Raw genomic sequence first — 20,596 nt, forward strand, 5'->3', positions numbered from 1 at the left:
ATGTGTATGTCTTGAGAAAGTGTATGGCGAAATGTAACAAACAACGATTGCTTGCAGTGGAGATGTACCTACAGTTCGCGTGTTGCGCCGCGGTGCCGGGCGGTGGTAGGAATAAGGAATACGCGCTTCATCTGTTGCATATGTGCAAAGGGAATATTCGCGTAAGATATTTTTTGCAGTAGAATTCACACAAGTGCATTGAAATCGCCATTGTTTGATACAGCGATATTTACGCACAATCGACGTATGTTTCAGGAAGCAATGGTGAAATTGATGCGACCAACGCCTACACTACCAATGGAGCATCCTTTGCTCAGTTACGAGTGCCATGAGTCCGACAGATGGACGTCACATGAAATGGACGCGTTTTATCAGGGACTGCTCAAGTACAACAAGGACTTCTCCGCGATATCGCGGGACATCGGTGCCAAGACCGCGAAACAGTGCGTGCAGTTCTACTACCTTTGGAAGAGACTTTGTCCTGACGAGTACAAGAGGCTGCGTATTTGCCATGGAAAAGCGAAGATCAAGAGCGAGATTAAAGATAGCAAAGATACCAAAGAGCTACGCGACGCCATTGCGTCTGTGACGGAAATGGACTTCAGTGAAGACAAATCGATCCTTCATCGTACATTGGTAAGCTTAAGTGTAACCAGTCGCTTTCTACTTTAACAATGCCATACTAAAATAAACGTAAACGCGTAAATGTGAGTATAAAAACGTTCTTTACTTTTCTGTCGATTTAGCTACAAACAAACGAAAGAGAAAATTCGGCGACTCTGACCACCAGCGAAGGAGAGCTGAGGTTATTCGCATACGACTGCACAGATGTAAGTAATAATATTTCTTATTATATAAACATCTCATGTACCATCGTGTGCTTACAATTACACGAGAATCACATATCTAACTCCTGATAATGCTATTCAATGTTTTCATAAATTAACTTGAAAATAAATTCAAATTTTCTCAATTAGGCAATACACGTTGCTCTCTAATATATTATAACAGCATATTATGAAACATATGTAAATATAACTGATTCAGAGAAGAAAATATACATTTACATAAGTTATTTCTATGTTTGCTGCTCACCGCATATCCTACTTCTTCACGTACGCCGAGTACGAAGAAAGTTTTTTTTCATATATATTATATCTCGATTATACTCCTTAAAAAAAATAAAAGAACAATTTCTACCTTTGAAATATATCAATATAAATTTTATTTAACAATTTCGTACTCGGTGTGTCTGAAATATCTTACACGCGTACATACGTGTGAAGATTTAAGTGTCGCATGAGATTGATTGCTGATCCGTCGTTTTCTCACGCTTCGTTTTAAGAGAATCGAGGATGTTGTGCGTTGTGTGACCGTTGCGTTACTTATCTGTCGTCGCCGTTGTCGTTTGTTTGTGTTGTTTATTTTGGCTTTGTGTTTTCTTTGTGTTGTCAGAGCTTTAGCGGAAGTGTAACAGTAACGATGGCCGGAAGCACCCAAACCGCCCAAATCGGCAATACCGGCCGCGCCACAGTCAACACCAACTCACAAACTCACACTAGTTCTGAGCAACAACTACCCGCGCCCACCCCACTTCACTACCCCTGCAAGATTTGCGGGAAGTAAGTCTCCAATCTCTAATCTAAATTATCCATTTCCAATAATTGACGACGGAGCTCGTGTGACGCGCGTGCTCTAACGGCAATGTAAGCGGCAAGTATTGGCACATCTCACATAGATATCCTTGCTTGTAGAGGGACAGAGTGCCTTTCTGCATATGATTTAAAGCCGAATAGCGAATCGATGCCAGCTATGTAGTTACAGAATTCCATACAATTACCACATGTATATGACTTTCGTCAAATAACTCGTAACAAAAAAAATCAAAATTATTTAAAGTCAATGCAACAGCAAAATACATGTTTTGGAAAGAAAGAGATATCATGTACTTTGAATTTATGTACACGAAAATAGGAGTGCAATTAAACAGTTCTGAATACTTTAAAAAAATAGAATCAACCCTGTGTATAACTTATGTAATAAAACTGATTTTTTTATGATATAAAATACATATGTAAAATACATATTAACACATTTTTGAAAACTGCACAAACGCCATTCACGATATACATCACGATTTACAAAGAAAAACTTAATATTTTTAATTAATAAATATGACAATGAAATTTATTCTACGACATATTAATTTTGTTTGATATTTATTTGATATTTACTGCTGAATTTAATTAAAGTATGTCATTTTTAATCTTTTTTTTGCCATTGGCGATTTTGATTGATTATTCAATTTTTTTTTTAAATATGCCTGGTGCACATTCTTATACTCTACTATTATTTTAATTTGCTGCCTATGTTCTTTCAATTGTATTTCTCTATGTTTCACTTTCCAATATAAATATATGTATAAATTGACTATATGGTATGTTATATATAATTAAATTCAAATGCATAACGCAAGCATGATTTGTTAGACTGCTGTTGCTATGTCCGATATTTCCGACTTCTTATCTTATGTGTTAAATATATGTGAACTTACTAAACTGTACACTATAAGTGTCTAAATTAAGATATAATCCAACGCTTGCGGAACGAAATATTTCTAAATGTACAAAATATAAAATTCAATCGTCTTTCTACATCTGCATTATTTCTTATTGACATCTCATAACTATCTTATAACCGAGAGAGCGTGTTCGCGCTTGCAGATCTCGCAACGCCAGTTTCCGTCCACGTTTCACCCTATCTGACTCCCTGATAAGCAATAACTTGTTTGACGTTCCAATTATACTTTTCTTTCAGAGTTTTCAACAAAGTGAAAAGCAGAAGTGCACACATGAAATCCCACAGGCCAATACCCTTGCCCGATTCAATGGGTCAGGAATCTAAGCGAGGCACGCAACAACCGTCGAAAGCGCAACAACTGCAACAGCCAATGCTGTTGCAGCAAAGCCAACAACAGCAGCAACAGCCGGACAATGCTACGCCGCAAGCTCAAGACCATCAACAACAACTGCCCGCGAGTATCAGTGACAACAGCGCCAAAAATACAGCACATTTATGCCATAATCCGACGAGGCCCCCATAGGACAGGATCCAAGTAATTAAACTTAAGCTACCTTAACGAAGGCTGTAATGGTACTGTAGGAAAGTAATATGGTCGCGCGTGGTACCAGGCTCTAAACAATCGCGATCGTCAATCGTTACGAATAACGTTGCGAGAATATCTTTTTACGAAACCTTTGCTCACAATGGGGCAGGTTGCGTGAGTAAACTTCCAAAATAGATAGTTTCGAAAACGCGAATATCTCCCCTATATATGCGAAACTGTGCAAAAGAACGTAACTGGTATGTTTAATTAGTCAAATGGACTAATTGAATTTATGAGACTCATACGGAATACGTATTATAGTCGGCCGTTCAGGAAAAAAAAAGGAAAAGACAACATCTATCAGTAATGGAAACTAAGCATGAGAAGTTGTAGAACTCGTAGGGTTTAATGGCGCAGCGATAGAAGGTATTTAATTATGCAATCATAATTCGAGCTCTGTTCAACAAGGAGACAGGGTACCGATCGTAAACATCTTCCTCAGCGTGGAAGACGAGATGCCGGCATCAGTGTAAGAAAAGAAGAAAAAACGGTTACTGTCATTGAAAGATAAAGCGAACGTATAGACACTATAGACTTTGCGTTTTGTTGAAGACAAAAGGTAAACGCGATCATTTAACATGGCCTAGAAAAATCAAACATAACTCGATAATCGTGCGAAAAACATACTTTCGTCACAATGAGTGCTGAATCAACAAAACTGAAAGAGATTGACGTGCACTTACAATAAGCGCTCTAACGATTAAACGCGATTTCAGTGTACCTATTTATTATGCACGTGAAATGTTCCCAGATTGTGCCACAAGACATTACTGTTACCTGTTACCCTTCCGCAATTTTTTAATAATGTTTTAGGTTTTTTCTCTTTCAATTACAACCGGGATCAGTTTACATGGATTATTCAGGATTTCGGTAAGAAATCTTTAATTTGCTTTAATTTATGAATTTTGTAATCTCTTTAAATTATGAGACATTATTAATGTCTTGTTTGAATAAAATCTACGCATTCAACATTTATAATATATTTAATTTCAATAAATACCGGTAAAATAATAAGATAAAGTGCAGTTGGTAAATGGATCCCGGATTGTAATATACAAATTGTTGCACGTTCGCTCTAATTACATTTAGTTAAAATATCATTAGCATAACTAAAATTTGATGAAAATAAGTGGGTCTTATATCAAACGTACGTAGATTTGTTGAAACTCCTTAATTTCTTTACCTCTGTTACTTAGTAGATTAATAGTATACAATTGAATAAAAATTTTAATATATACGATATATGAATATAAATATATATAAATATAAATATGTATAAACACAAATTGATGTAATTGAAAAGAACTCGTTTTAGTTTAGGCAAATGATTCTCTAGGAAGGACGTTGTTCAAGTTTCACTTCAGAGGCGTTCTCTGCGTCGCCGATACTGAATGTAAAATGATTATACATACGCCCATACATACATATTATACATACGCACACGCAAACACACAGATACAGAGAATAGAGTACATTTATTAAATAATATTCAACTTCAATGATCATTAAAAATAGCTATATGTACATAAGATGTGTACATGTTTGTACATATATAACGTCAGTGTCTGTATGTACAATTAAAATGAACTCTACGCAAAGTAAGTAGGCTAGGTTTTAGGTTGTTTTAGGAGGGATCTATATACATATATATATAAAGAAAAATATATATACTTGGCTTCATTTTCTACCTTACTAGAGGCTACGTGGCGAGGCTCTTGTAAAAACAATGACTGTTCGCATCTTTCCACAATCTATGAATTTTTATTTCCCGTTCAAAAGTTGTTATAATGATGTTCCTATATGTAAGGTGCCTTAAGCAATCAAAAAAAATTTACTTTTCTCTGATATACCTCGATGGTACACTGAACTAAAATTCCCCCGATTAACGTTACCGCATTTCTTTGATTAAACAGCCATTAAATTAAGAACAAAGAAATAGAAATCACAATTATAAGCGTTGAAAAGCATATATATATTTTCTTTCTTTGTGAAAGATATTAATATGTTCTGAGATCAAGATTTCACAATTTACGTCTTCCGATCTTCGGGCACGCTTAGCTATTTTAATTCCCGAGAGTTTATCTTTAGTTGTGTTCATGTATTTATATATATATATAGGAACATCCCTCACACAATCATTCAGTACATTTAGAACAAAAACAGCGTGCATTTTATTAAGACAAATATAATAAATGTACTAAATTTTATAAAGATTAAAATATATTTATATATCAAGTTTCATTTATATTGAAACTCTAAATTGTTATTCAAGAGAATTGCCAATCGTAGATGCTCTGATTCTATCTTGAGAACATTGTTATTGTTAACATTCTTCTTCTTATTAACTTTTACCATTGAATGAATCGCGCACACACACAATGTACACACTTTAACTTTTGAAACTTTTCTCAAGTAAACGCAAGTGACTGAGGACACTTAAAAAAATCTGCCAAGTCTTCATGAATAAAAATGGCTCTAAATCTTCCATTTATTTCAAAGTAAAAACTATGATTGTAAATGAAAGTCTAATTGTCGGAAATGGGAAATATCTTCTCTTTAAGACATTAGATATTCAGGACTCTGTACTTTAGTGTTTATTCTATCTTTATGTGTGTGTCTCATTAATCTTCTCCCCGATCTACAAAAATGTAATGCAAACTAAACATCAAGTATTCCGGCCACAACATCTGCATTATCTATTTATTTACAGACAAGAGATTAATATGAGGGGGTATCACCAAGGGCACTAACTTAATGTTCGCATGATATTATTGGAGAATTTAGAATTTATTTGTCGTTTTTGTTAAATTTACCGGCCTATAATAATTATATACAATATTAGAGAAAAATTTTATTAAACATTTTCATAATAATAAACAAATTTTTATCCGTGCGTATTTTAATTCTTTTGATATAGTCGTGATATTATAAGGATTATATTTATAAATGTGATAATTTTTAAGCCCATGGAAATACTCCTTTGTAGCCAAACTAAATGATTCTGTAACGGCTGAGTAATGGCCCCCAATACAGGAACAAAAGTGTAGTATTAGAGATCTATATACTATACTATAAGATTCTAGAATTTCGAATCTTAAAGTTAGTTTATTTAAGGAATAAAATTGTTATGAATTCCGACCACAGGCTCGGTGCGTAGGTCGAATACAACAAAATTAGCAGACATATCATTTAAGACAATACACTTGTTACAGAAACTAAGTTTCTACTAATATAATTATTATTGTACGTAATCTAACTCTTAATCAGACTTAGAGCTTCAAGGAAAAAGTCATAGGTAGTAATAAAACGAAGAGATAATATGTATTGGCTGACCAAATCCAGAAGATATTTAATAATTGTAGCAATAAGTTTTTTCTACAGTCCAAAATAATTTGTTGCGTTTTACTAAAATTCTGAGGTGAATTCAAGTCTATCCACTATAAATTTTATAGAATAAGAACTGGAATTAAGAGTTTTTAATTCTCGACAGATATATATATATTTTTTTTATGTTAAGACGAACAATACTCTGGATTTAGAACAGTAACAATATAGAATAGTACTTGGGGGCTACTTACTCAGAATGTGGGAAAGGCATGAAACGAAGCAATGAAACAGTAACGAAGATATGCATTGTACAAACGAGTCCCTCCACGTCACAGAAAAAAATGATATATCTATATGAAGAATATATATATAACAAAATGATAACTATGTGATGTATTTAAATGATATGTGGTATATGGTATTACATATTTGTACATAGGCGGACCCGTGCCATCAACTAGTGAGTTGTACCGATATTGTACTGCCATAAATCGAATAGCGATGACATCGAGTGAATGGATCTGAACTAATCATCGACAAATCTATATATCATTTTTGTTTTTTGTGCTCTCGTACGTGTATGTGATTAGACGATTAACTTGAAGTTACCAACTAACACTTAACTTAATGGCTGTGCAAATGGAGCATTTTGCACTCATCGACAATTATTAAACAAAGTTTTGTTGTTTCATATTTTACATTTTATTGTATGACAGTTTATTCATATCGAAAATTACCGTTTCTGTTATTATTATATTACTCCTATTTAAGTTGATGTCACAACACGTCTAGATATGTGCTGATGTCACATGTTTAATTCGTTAAAATATTTATTTACGTTTATTTTCGAAATCCCATAACAAGCTGACAAAAGACATTAATCGTGATTAATTTCGTGCTTGTTTCTATTATAGACGACTACCCTTTATTATATTACTGTACTAATATTGATACTGTATTGATGATTAAAACGTTTACTGGTGCCCACATTCGCAGTTGTAAATCATATTACAAATTCACGCATTAAACAATTGGAATTACTATTGGAGTGGAGAAAAAGCACACAATAATCGAGCAATATGTACAAAAAAGAAGTTAGACATCTTTTTTCGGCAACGAATACTTATAAACGTATCATCGTTTCCTAGCATGTAGTTGCAGAATTGTTAGTGATGTTTTGATATATTAAGTTAATTTCATTATTATCGATAATTTATTTTCATTATTTGAGTAATTACTATTATACAGTAACTATTGTACTACTTATTCTCTTGTTTAAGTAAACTTCGCGCAATATTTCCCACAGAATGTTCAATGCACGCCATGGCTCGTACGTTGACAAAAGCTATTGATAATCGTTAAATAATTTAGTACCGGTGAAGTTTAATAAGTTGTGGAATATATTGGTACAACTCGATGAAGAAAGTGTAGCGTGGTTATACACCTGAGGAATGTGCTCAAAATATTGTATTAAAGAGAAAAAAGTCTACTAAATGATCATCAACGTTTATGCAAAATTACTCTTAATAAGTGAAAAAAGTTATTACGGATTATTAATATCGTAATCTATCGACCTCTTACCTATTACCTACTTTAATGTCTATCTCTATACACCAGCATGGTTCTTTATACTCTTCTATTTGATGTTATACTATTCTCTATTAACTTTTACTACAGAACGTATTGTTAATAGTGTTTTAATGTACTAGAACATGGTCAGCTGTAGAAGAGCCACGCAAGTGTCACATCGAGATTTATATGAGAACAGATATTACGATTAAAAAGATAATGAGGATGCGTTTACGTCGCGAAGTAACGCGAGTTCTGACAATTATATGCAATTGCATAAACTTACGACTTTAAATTTTCCGTATCGTATTAATACGTAAATATTAATCTCCACGTAAATCCCTTAAAATGTGTATCTAAGACTCATTTCTATTATTATACTCAGATATATAATTTAACGGTCAGATATTGTTATAGCTTAGTTTATATGCGAATTAAAATTAAACGGGACGAGTAAAAGTCATCCAGATGTTCACACAACACACTTCTCTTGCTCGTATAAATTATCGCAATAATTTTAATAGAATGAAAGAGAAGAGCGCGTGCTCGGTAGCAATATATTCAAGTGGCGCGTTTGTACTGTCGTTGTTTTCCCATCTCTCTCTGCTCAACTAGATATTACCTATAAATATACCTATACATTAGAATCCACGTTATCTTAGCTACTTGAAAACCTAATCACTTAATCAGATTCTTGTCTTGCTCAAAGAGACGCGGGCTCGGACGAAGCAACACACAATTATCTCTCGTATCCGGACTGTGTAATAAAATCGCTCAAAAGTTGGTGCCATAAGCAATATGGACAATATATTATTAAATGTTTTATAGTTACGCGCGTGGACTAACTACAGCTGGCCGGCTAAGTTCTGCTTTAAAAAAAGCTCGATAACGAAACGCTTTGCGGTTGTCTTCCGCGAGTGATCGCGAGAGTTCTCAATATCATTCGCTTTCGATCGGCGATGCTTTATCGTAAAATTGCGTTTATAAAATATTCCGAAGTTGTCTACGCACAATAAAAACTTTATAATGTTATCTTTAATTTAGATATAAAACTGATTTTTGCGATCAATTATATTGCGATTCGTAAGATTTTATCTCACGTCAAAACTCTCATTTCTTCAGAGAGTTTTTCTACCGTAAGGTGCTCTCGCAATTGTCTCTTGGCGGAAAACTGCAATGCGTTGTTTACATAATTAAGCACAGTTCAGTCAATTTCAAGTGCGATGTGGTATCGAGTTGCCGATAAAAGCCTAATTTAATCTGGAGCCTATCAAAGTGATATCACTTAATAACGAAGCGAGAGATAGAGAGAAAGACAGATCCGTTGACGAAGAGAAAACCCCAAAGGAGGCCTCCAGAACCCCTTACGAAGAAGCAACTCCGCCACATTAGTCTTCGTCGACGAAGAAACGGCACAAACAACGCGGCGGATTATCTGCGAATGCGAGGAATTCGAGAATTCTCTCTTGCGTAAGCCTACGAAGGAAGATGCGCGCGAAATGTTAATGAAAATCACACAGAGAATTTATATCGTTATAGGTCTCTCCGCCAGTCAACTTTCATTATTGCCGCGAATTCGGCTATCTTGTATAATCGATGACTTCCGATCTGTCGGTTCGTTTAATCTAATAGATTTACTGATTCATAATCTAAGTGAGCTCAAATTTCAATAAATATTTATTTCTTCGACGAGCGACATAACTTCAGTGTATATGGAATGTGAAAAATTGCTTTCGAGAGAGAGCGAATTTCTTGAGAGTACTGTTCAATTATTTCTATGAAATGATTGCGCGACGTAGAATTTTCGATTCCTCTTTGTCCAGGTAGGGGCCGCGTTCGCGAGTAGTCTGGCGAAGCGTTAAACAGAGGTGCGAGATAAGCGAGAAAACGGGCTCGAGTTATCGGGAGTTAAGTCCGATTGTAGGAGCTAATTGCAAATCGAACGGCTTAGCCAGGTCAACGAGCGTCTGCGCATCAGTATTACGTTGAAACGATATACTTATATACATTAAACTAGTGATTACATTGCGCATACATATATACATACCATTTTATTTAATATATACATATATATATATATATATTGAATATATGGAGAAGAGGCGATATTACTATTATACACATACATGCATATTAACTCAGATGGTAGCGTACGCGCATGTATGTGTCGCTGCGTACATACATATACGTACGCTCAATATATATTTATATATATATACAAAACTGAGTATGTGTGATGTACAGAGAGTCAGAGGGGCCGAACGGCCCGTACTTGCTGCGTTAAATGTCGATGTTGTTCGTTGAAAAAAAAAGAGAAAAAATACGGAAACCCCACGGCTTCTCTTGAATCGTGAGTGGCGGGACTTCGGTATACAGATCAGCGGCAACTACGGAGAGAGAGAAAGAGAGAACACAGCCGAATACACAATCACAATATCAAAACAAAAGAAAAAGAAACGAGAAACCTGCGGTTTACTAACTCGCGATCCAGTTTTCGAGAGTACGCGCGAATGGGGAAAAAACGAAACCGAGAAATTATTTCACGCGAAACGCATCGAGGAGCAACCACTGACCGATTTGCGCCACAGTCGTTGTCGATGGACAGCGTAATCAAAGAGGAAACGAGAAACGAGAATCAAAGGGAATGCTAAAAAAACGTTCTGCGTAGATCGACGATACATGTTAACGTATATAGACGTATATAAGCTTTTCGGCCGCTCGGATCGTCACAGGTCGGCCTGTCCAGCGATCCGTGTTAGAAAACGAGAAAATAGGGCGCAAGAGGAAATACCGAAAATCCTGCCTCACGACAGCATGAGCATTAAGTGTACCATTAAACTCTACTACTACGATGGGATAGGAAAGCGAAAATGTACGCGTGCACGAGTTGGTCCGCATGTGTTTTGCGCGCGTGTATATGTGTGTGTGTGTGTGAGAGAGAGAGAGAAAGAGCGAAAGAGGATAGAGGACGAGGAGTTTTAATACTGAGATGTGTAATTGAATAATCTAACCGTCGTTTATAAATGAATATATATTAAGACAAATACTGAATATATATAAAGTAAATATATATTATATATATTATTACTGCATTGCATAGATAGTATATATATTATATGTACGACGACACATACATATATATATGACTATTTTCTTCTATGAATATTGCGTATGTGAGATGAATGCTATTTTCATTGTACGTCGGAAGACGCACCGCGGATCCGTAACGAGACGCGAAATACAACACGATCCACATGAGATTCTATAGATCGGAACCTTTCCAGCTTCTTTCTCGTGAGAGCAAATAATTTATCTGATATAGTATAAACGAATGTTTAAGACTATTTTAATTACTATTTTAATAGGGAAAGTGTAGAAGACAGTTCTTCGTAGATTCACTACGTAACGCTGTACTTCATTCAACTATAACGTACGTCCTCTCAAAAAATTTCATTGCCGCCTCCATACATCTTCCGAAAGTTTGGATCGATTTGGCGAATACGTTACACTGTCGCGAGATTATTGCTCTTCAATATCTTTGATATCTATGTTGTCCCCCGCGGCGCGTCTTGCGCCAGCTATCTCAACACCGAGCTATACCAAAAAGCAAATTAATAACAAAAAAAGACATGTATGATGTGTAAGCCAAGTGCCTTGTGTTCTGGTAACTAATCGTTGACTTTTAACTACGATATTAGGGGAAGTGAAAACGAGAGCGAGAAAGAATGAAAATGCGAGGGGATGAAGAACTTGTCAATATCAGCTTACGCAAGTGTAAGCGTGTTTTTTCGGTGGGAGACGAGGGAGGGATTCCTTTATTTTTAACTGGAAATGGAAAAGGAAAGCACAAGCGATACTGGACATCCTATCCTATTCGATTCCCGAGAAGTGCTCTGCGTTGCAAATTCAACGAATCTAGTAGAATTAAATGAACTATATCTGGAAAGTATATTATTTTACAATGTTCTGTGAAAACATTGATCGCTTTGCAATTTACTTAGCTAATTCACGAAATTCAAATATATCGCGTTCTTTTTGGATCACTAATTGTTTGGAAAACTGACAGAAGTTAGCTTGTAATTCCATATTTATGAGAAGTGTCTGTGCTTCTAGTCCATCCTTATTGTCAACTATTAACAAGTCTAAGCAGATGCTAATATTGTGCCAAACAAAACTGACGATAGCCAACACGCGTACCTGGTTCTGCAATTTCAACTTTCAATCACACGTTCGATTTTACTAACTGGTTTTTTTCGCTTTTGCCACTGCCAATGTGCATCAGATATGTAATACAATTCTTCGACTGTTAATGAAATTATCTCGATGATTTTGCAACGCATTGGCGAGATATTGAAATCATTTAAATTTCCACTTCCACAAAAAACCCAGGCAATAATTCCCGAAAATCCGATTTCTATCCCACCTTTTCATTACGAAATCATAAGAAAGAATATCTGAATTCATACATTCTAGGAGGGGCACCTGCAATCTCATTTAGCTTTGATAATTTCCGTGATTATTAATAACGCGACACTTAATAATAGTAATCAGTAAATATATTATCAATAAAACAATTGTAAGTGCAAATAAACTACAAATTTTTACAATTCGATGAAGATTAATAATAGAACGTGGAAGTATTGCTTCCTGTAAGAAGAATATATTAATAATTTTGAAATAAAATATATAAAGTATCGTTGAGCGATAAAAATGGCCTTAAGATAAATCAATATCGAAGGTATAATCACACATATATCACTCTACTGAAAATTTAATCACGGAAATAATATAAGCGAGGTGAGAATATTTGGCGGGGTGTCACCGGGGGACATAACGCGTGCGAATTCGACAGCGGGACAAGTAAGGACTACCCATTATCCTAACAACGGTTGTTAGTAGAGATACTTCTGCCGTAGCGCAGCCAAGGCCCCCATACGGGGTCTCTTTCATTCGAAGTGGGCACTGTTTGGTGTTGTGATAAGGGGCAAAAGTGGTAGAGCAACAACAACAACAAAAAAGATATAGTCGCGAGTGTTACGTGCGAATGGGACGAGACAACCGAGCGAGGTGATCGAGTGCGGAGTGCGTGTGCGTTTCTTTCCAGCGATTCTTACACTTAACGTATATCTCTCAACTGTAAAACGCTAGCTATGTCTACAAGGAATTGATGTAAATAGTAGGTTTCGTTAGATAGCAAAAGTGTCGTGGCCGAGGGAGCTCTGCATCCATGACGCCCTGAGGAAACTGCCTCGCAATCTTGTTCATCAGTCGATAACGAACTAATTTACAAGTGGCCGCATAACCGCGTATTTAAGTTCCTCCAGTGACGTGTGATTATCATTACAGATGCCGGTAATCGCGGAATATTCGCAAGAGAAACGACGTAAGTCTTAAATTAAAATAAAAAAAGAAATTACGAGATAAAAGAGAATTTCTCCCAGTCCGAGATAGTTCTCTGAGATATTTTTGCAAGAAATTGGATTCCCGTCAGAGATAACGATATAACGAGATAATAATTAATGCGTATAGAAGCTCGTGCCAAAATCTCGGTTAAAGGTGCTAATACCGTCTCCTATAGGTAATTTTGCAAATTAATCTATAATTGATCGCGGCGAGCACTGGTGAAATTCTCTCGATTAACGCCGTGCGGCATTTCGCCTCATGGATGCATTGACGTGGATGGAAAAAGACCCTGAGCAGACAATCCTCCGTTAGTTAGTCCTTTAAGTGCGAGTTGTGCCACTGATCGCGGGTGTGAATGCTTACGGAAAGTATTAATTTATAAGATGCAGGTGTAGAGAAGGCCCTGAACGTGTTAGATTCCGTCATAACGATGTTTTTTCGTCTAGATAGAGTATAATGTGAACCTTTGTCGCACGGGCGCGACAGTGGATACGAGCGTAGATGCATTATGCAACGCGATAATCGCGTGCCGACTCGTCAACCCACAAAATCAATGCAGTCTTACAATCTGTCGGTAAATAATTTGAAGCGCAATCACGCTTTGAATTTCTATACGATGCGGTTAGTTCTCTCTTTCATGAGCATTGCGAGATATGTGAAATTGTGTAAGATTTCATATATATATATATATAATTTGTCCTAACTAATAAATCGACGCTGGTATCCACGTCAGCTCGTTTGTGTTGCTCTTGTATTGTTAACGATTACTATATCTTCTTCCTAAATGATCTCCTGTGCAATCGGTGCTGTAACGAAGATTCAGTTGTACGAGCGTTGATTGACATTTACGAAGATGCGCTTTAATATGTATAACTTGCGCGATTACATTGAGGAACACTGTTACGAGGCATTTTCAACGTCATTCGACGAGGTGAGGCGGCGATTTACACAGCGGTGTGAGCCAATCTATCGCCAAGTCCAAACGCAAAGCGGCGCCGGTACTTCCGATAACTAATGTCGCTAATTAATCGCGAGCGCGAGTACAATGAGTCTAATTTTATTGTATGTTAAATGTAACATCCCGTAATTATTGTTATCGTTATTATTGCGGTGGCTTCCAGACATATGGCGACGTGTCTCAATGTACCGACCACTGTGACCGAAGCTGTGACGATGATTTTCACGGTATCGATCCCCGAATTTGCGTACTTATACCCGTTCCCCCTTGTATCTCGCGAAGATCCGGCGATAAATAACGATGCGCTTAAAAAAAAAAATCAAAGCGAAAATTATACGATCAAGGGATATACGCTTTCTCACGAGAACGTCAATGTCGGTGCTTACCATTTTCTTACTACTACCGAACGTCGGCCTTTCGTCAACAATCAAACGGCGCGTTGCCAGGAAATCAAACTGTATCGAGTCATACGTCACAAAGAAGTCGATATCGCTTCAAGCGTCATGTTCTCGCGTTAAAATATTACGGCTGGATTTGATAAATCGTGAAGAAGATCTACCTCCCTCGATCGTACCGATTAAGATCGTTCTCGCACGAGCGTTCTCGACAAAAGCGAGGAAGACGCTCAACAATAATTACTGTGCCAAATTCATCAAGTAATCAAACCACTCAATCAAAAATCTCGAGGCAGCGAGAACCGGGTTAAAAACCGCTGATACAGCAAAAAAAAGATATGAAGAAGCGGCGAAAATCAAAATGCCATTCACAAATCGAGCGATTCGAGTGACAAGAAAGGGTTGATCTTATTCTTCGCGAAATGAAAAATCATCGTAGATGTTCGCTCCCGAATTTTTAGACCACGGAAATCTTTTTGCACCTTTTCTGCGTAGCAATGATATATTTCAAACTCGAGTTAGGCGTGCGATAGGAGGAAGAAAGATGGCTCGTTCGTGTTTACTCGTTTCGCTTGCTCGACACCGTTCGTTCACCCGGCTCGCCGAGAGCCCTTCGCGGACTTTCTCGCTCCTCAGCCACTGACCCTTTTTAAGATTTAAATACTTTTTAAGCGAGAAGAGAGGAGAGAGAGGCGCTTCGTGGCCCGCAGCGGCGAACGTGTAGTATGCAATAATAACATGTATAAAGAGCATGGATTTTATATGTGTCGTACTCGTACATGGGAAAAAAAGCACCCTCACCTCCCCGATCCTTCTCACTTCTGATATTAATCAATTGAACGCGACTGCGTTGCGAGCTAATACTCGACGTGCACGTGACGCAGAACTACCCTCGAGAGTCGCTCTCATGATCCATTGAAATCATTCTCGACAATCAAAAGGATAATACTTGAGGAATCGATCCTTTGACGGAGACATATATCGCGAATTTTTACAGAACAATCTTATTAAAAATGCATATTCCCTCTAATCTGATGAATGTATCTTCATATAAAATATGATCATTTGTTTATTACGATACAATATTTCTTTTGCTACCTCTGTTACTAAACGAAATTAAATTGAATTACATTCGGCGACAGATTCTCGAGGTGGTTTAACGTGGAGGAAGCGCGTCGAACTTTTTTTCCATCCACGCGCTTCCGCGTGTCACACAGGTGCTGTTAATGATAATCAACGGATGGACATGTGTCGCATTGAAATACAAGAATCACGGCTGAAGCTCCGAATAAAGAATGGATCCATCTAGAGTTCTAGAGAATTAACGTCCCGCTCGCGTGTGTCCGCGACGGCGATGTCTCGCGAGGATTCTTCGTACATTTTTAAGTAGCTCATTAAGTGGAAGCAGTATTAAGAATCATCAGCAAGCCATAGGTCTGCATTCTCACACTTATTTAGCGGCGCATTTAATGCCCGAGTATCTTATTTCTGTACGACAACCGCGACTACGTGACGAGAAATGGATACGTGCATTTAGCGCCGAAAGTGCGCGATAACGATACGAGATACATTAGAGAATACGTGCCATTAATCGTGACTAAAACGCAAAGCGATCGCGGAATTCGGCGTGATCGAGATGTCGAAGAGCAACCGGCGTTGTTAAAACGTCAATAATCGAAGGAGCTACGGGCTGGCTTTACCGAAAGATTAATTTTAATCTCTGTTTAATGTCGCCTATGTCGCTTTCCAGAAATAAAAAGAGATATTATCGATACGGTTAAGACTAATTGGCGGTAAAACCAGCCTCTCTTGCGCTCGAAATCTGCGGACGAGAGACCCGAACCCGAAGAGATTTATCCTTCTAATTGCATCCGCTCGATGGGCTGGACGAGTATTTACTTAAAGACATACGCCAATTCTCCCCTTGACTCTCTGGTCGTTATCCTTCCGTCATATAAGATATACATAATATAAATGTATATATTTATGATTGTCAAAGGTGTCCGCGCATATTTTTATGTATGTCAAGAATGAAGTCTCGCAGTCTGTACAGATCGATCGGTGTGTCGCTATCCGTGCTCGATGTCCTTCACTTTTGTATATAAAACTGTAAAAGAGTATCCCCCCTTGTCCTTCCCTATCAGCCATGAGCGCATACGTCCAGCCCTACAGCAGAAAGAGAAAAGAGCTTCCTAAGTATTGCTTAATTATCATTTGCTTTCCGCGCGTCTCTTTTCACGCACGTCGTCCTTGAAAGAAATGAGAAGAGCGAGAAACGTCGAAAGGGGTTCAAAATCACGTTGTACGAATGAGTGCGAGAGCGGGAGAAAATAAGGGAGAGCGAGAGAAAGCGAAGGAGTGTGATAAAACGAATATGAAGGAAACGGAGGAGGGCGAGATACGGACATCTGACATATCAAAATAATTCTTCTTGACAACCATATAGCAATACCTCTCCGCTCAATAATAGAAACATTTTTTAAAGAAAGAGAGAGAGAGAGAAAATGTAACAATCTTCCAAAGCGTCTTAATCGGCGGCGGGAAGGCTCTTATGAACTTCGTGTCTCCAGTTAGAAGCTATAGATGAATTTAGATACGCTTAGCTCGATGCTTACGGTTGGAAAAAGAGCTGGAACACGAGAGAAGCCTTTGAATTTCGTTGTCGATCGAATCTTTCGGAGATATTTAAAGATCTCACTATGTTCACGCTATCACGAGATAGTTACGTAAGAATTACTGACAATCTGACAGCTTCGATCGAGAACTAAATGCACAATTTGAGAAATTTTTACTTGAGAATAGTGTCATCTTCTGAGGATACAGAAACGATTTCTTTCAGAGTCGCCAATTATGAAAATGATAATCAAAGCGAGAATCAAAAGAAAGGAAATCTATACATTCCTTATTAATTTTGCGAAATTTTAGACGTTGCTGTTGAAAGCTGCATTATATCACCTGTTAATGTATCTCTTACTACTGTATGAAGAGAAATTTGAATCAAAAATGCCTCTGTGTGAATTTTATCAAATAACATTGTATCGCACACGCGTAACGATAATCATCCGTGAAATAAATACAAAGGCGACTCTAAATTCAATCGTTATCAAATAAAAGACATCACGAGAGCTATGAAAGTGTCAAGAAACACAACTGCGGATATTCCAGCATTTCTGAGCGTTTCTCGCAATTTGTATACATGGCCATTCGTAATACCTTCTACAAAATGGCATTAAGAACCCGAGGAAAGAGAGAGGAAGGAGAAATCCACCCACTATCTGTTTTGTATCGTTTTATATGACGTAACAATCAAAGTGCGAGAAAAGAAGATAGCAGAATCAAAATAAAAACGCTTATGAGACTTGAAGTACATAGCGAAGGTAATTTACGGTAGATGAATAAGATTGGAGAGCGATTTCAAATAAAATCTTGTTGACTTTAATTCAATTTACTCTATTAGCTGTATGTATTGCTTCGGCACAGGATAGTTACTCTCACCAATATCTTTTTAAAAGCAAATCTCTTCAATTTTAATCCAATTCACTCGCCGTCATTGTATGAAGATCACGTTAAAATCCCGATCTCAAAAACCGCAAAAATAATCTCTCTTTCTCTCTCTCTTCAGATATCTGTATCATTGCGTAGACTCGCGTATATGCGAGTATAGGTTCTCAAATGTCACGTGTTGAAAAGACGCGAACACCGATACGTAATAAATAACTAAAAGGAAAGATAGATCGAAGGCAAACGCTATGAGCGGCACGGCGAAGATGCCTGCCAGGACACAGGACGACGAGACGTGTTCGCTAGATGCAAGGATACGTACTACAGTACAAGATAGGCAAAAAAAACCGTTTGTAAGATATCGACTAGGTACCGATGAGAATTTCCCTGTATATTGGCAGTACGACAGACAGATAATGTAAATGTATGAAAGATCTGTCCCCTTTTCCCATCCCCTTCCCGGTCCCGCACCCGCTCCCTCGAGCCTTCGCGCCATCCTTTTCCTCCCTCTGTACGACGAGTGTAAAAAATATCATGTAATTAACACACCGATAAATATATATGTATGTATATATTTATTATATATATATAAATATTATATATATAAATATATATGTACACGCGCGTGCGCATATGGGCGCGTATACGTGCACGGCATGCACGCTCGACGTATATGCGCGCTATGGCAAGATGATTGATTGTGAGTCATTTAAATAATTGTTATATGTATTTTCTATATATTATGATAAACTAATACAATGTAAGATATATACATATATATATGTATACATACATACATATATATATATGTATATATAATATATATTGAGATGACATTATGGTACTATTAACTATTAAGTGTAGCTAATTTAGAGACTAAGCGGGGATACTGTCCGCGCGGTCGCGCGCGATGAAAAGTTGGCTCGCTCTCTGCAGAGTCCAACGCTTTTTACAACACACTCTCCGCACATACTAAGGAAGAGGAAAGAGAAACAAAAGGACGGAAAGAAGGAATTGTGTGCGAGGCACATAGGAAGCGGGGACACTCGAGACGCGGCGGCCACCCCGCGACCGTCTTCGACCACGAGGCCTCCTTTTTCTCGGAAATGCGAACGACCGAAAAGCGCGAGGCCGTAAGTGCCGAAAAAAGGAAGGAGAATAAAATCGCGATGCGGATATCATGTTCGCGGGTCACGCTCGTCTCGGGTGTTCGCGCGTAAGATCGACGACACTCGGGAAAAAAAAGAACAAAAGCAAGAGATACACACACACACATACACACATACATAAAAACACACGCTGAGTGACGAAACCACAACGCGGAATTTGCGACAAAAAAATAATGTATTTTCTCACTCCCACTGCGCGAGGTGTATGTTCATCGCTACGTCTTATTTGGAACGAAAACCTAAATATTATATTATATAAAATTACTGTATAATTGTAACGAAAATTGTTTTTCAAACGATATGGTATTTTTATTGTAGATATTATTATATAACAAATAAAATCATGATTCATTGTACCCGTCCGCGTGATTATTTCCTTGCGACCATTTCTTTATCACCTTCCTTTCCTTGGTGAGATCTTTTGCGCGTTTCATTCGGCATTCGCGAAACCAACGATCTTCCGATATCTATCCTAATCGTTTCTTTGACGCGATTAACAGAAACGACTGTCTGATTCGTCTCAAAATTTATGAATACATCATACCTTTGGAAGATTATACTTAGATGCATCAGCCGCGCCGGAAGACGAGATGTGTAGAACTGCCATAACATAAAAGACGCACCAGAAGTCGGAAACGCAGCCGATCCGATCTCGCGTCCACGAAGCAGCGACGTTAGAATGACGGCGGCGGCAGCGGAGGACGTAAAAAGTATCTGAAAATACAGAAAATTCGTGAAAATGTGAAAAATTCTCGGAAATATTAATGGAATTCTCGAGATTTTACATAGTGCTACCTCCTCGCTGATTATGTGCTCCTTATTTTCGACTTTATCGATTTTCATGATTTTTAATTTTCACGGTTCGAAATTCTACAATTCTCAGACATCTTGGAATTTTTAATAGCGCAACCTCCTTGCCGTTCGTACATCTTCCGCATTACCGAGCGACAAATAATATATGCTCGCCTTTTATGGCCGTTATTATTTAGCGGATACATATTTTATTATATCCCATTGCAAGTTAATTGAATAGGCGAATTGATACAGATAGATAGATATCCGCGATCCTTACTCGAAAACCATTTGGCATTTGGCCAATATGTATGAC

The 20,596-nt window shown here is 37.4% G+C and overlaps 1 protein-coding gene and 1 long non-coding RNA gene across 11 annotated transcripts in view; one reads left to right on the forward strand and one right to left on the reverse strand.

Annotated features, from left to right (window-relative positions):
• The window catches only part of LOC139768339 (uncharacterized), a 391,369-nt gene extending 371,525 nt beyond the window's left edge, over positions 1 to 19,844 (forward strand). For 8 of the 9 annotated variants that reach the window (XM_071698423.1, XM_071698422.1, XM_071698420.1 and 5 more), the window contains 5 exons: positions 58 to 161; positions 256 to 636; positions 747 to 830; positions 1,456 to 1,622; positions 2,818 to 19,844. In XM_071698423.1, coding sequence (XP_071554524.1) covers positions 58 to 161; positions 256 to 636; positions 747 to 830; positions 1,456 to 1,622; positions 2,818 to 3,103 — 1,022 coding nt within the window. In that variant the 3' untranslated portion in view covers positions 3,104 to 19,844. The remainder of the gene's footprint in view (positions 1 to 57; positions 162 to 255; positions 637 to 746; positions 831 to 1,455; positions 1,623 to 2,817) is intronic. The other variant, XM_071698429.1, reaches the window with a different exon arrangement.
• LOC139768345 (uncharacterized) overlaps positions 1 to 20,596 on the reverse strand; it is a 107,996-nt gene that overhangs the window by 78,098 nt on the left and 9,302 nt on the right. The window contains exon 5 of one of the 2 annotated variants that reach the window (XR_011717337.1): positions 20,033 to 20,202. This is a non-coding gene — a long non-coding RNA (uncharacterized lncRNA). Of the gene's footprint in view, positions 1 to 19,710; positions 20,203 to 20,596 lie in introns of those variants that run through there. The other variant, XR_011717338.1, reaches the window with a different exon arrangement.

This window comes from Temnothorax nylanderi, unplaced genomic scaffold (genome assembly GCF_030848795.1).
Source record: "Temnothorax nylanderi isolate EJ_2023f unplaced genomic scaffold, tnyl_v1.0 TNYL_tig0015_pilon, whole genome shotgun sequence".
Classification (NCBI taxonomy): Eukaryota; Metazoa; Arthropoda; class Insecta; order Hymenoptera; family Formicidae; genus Temnothorax; species Temnothorax nylanderi.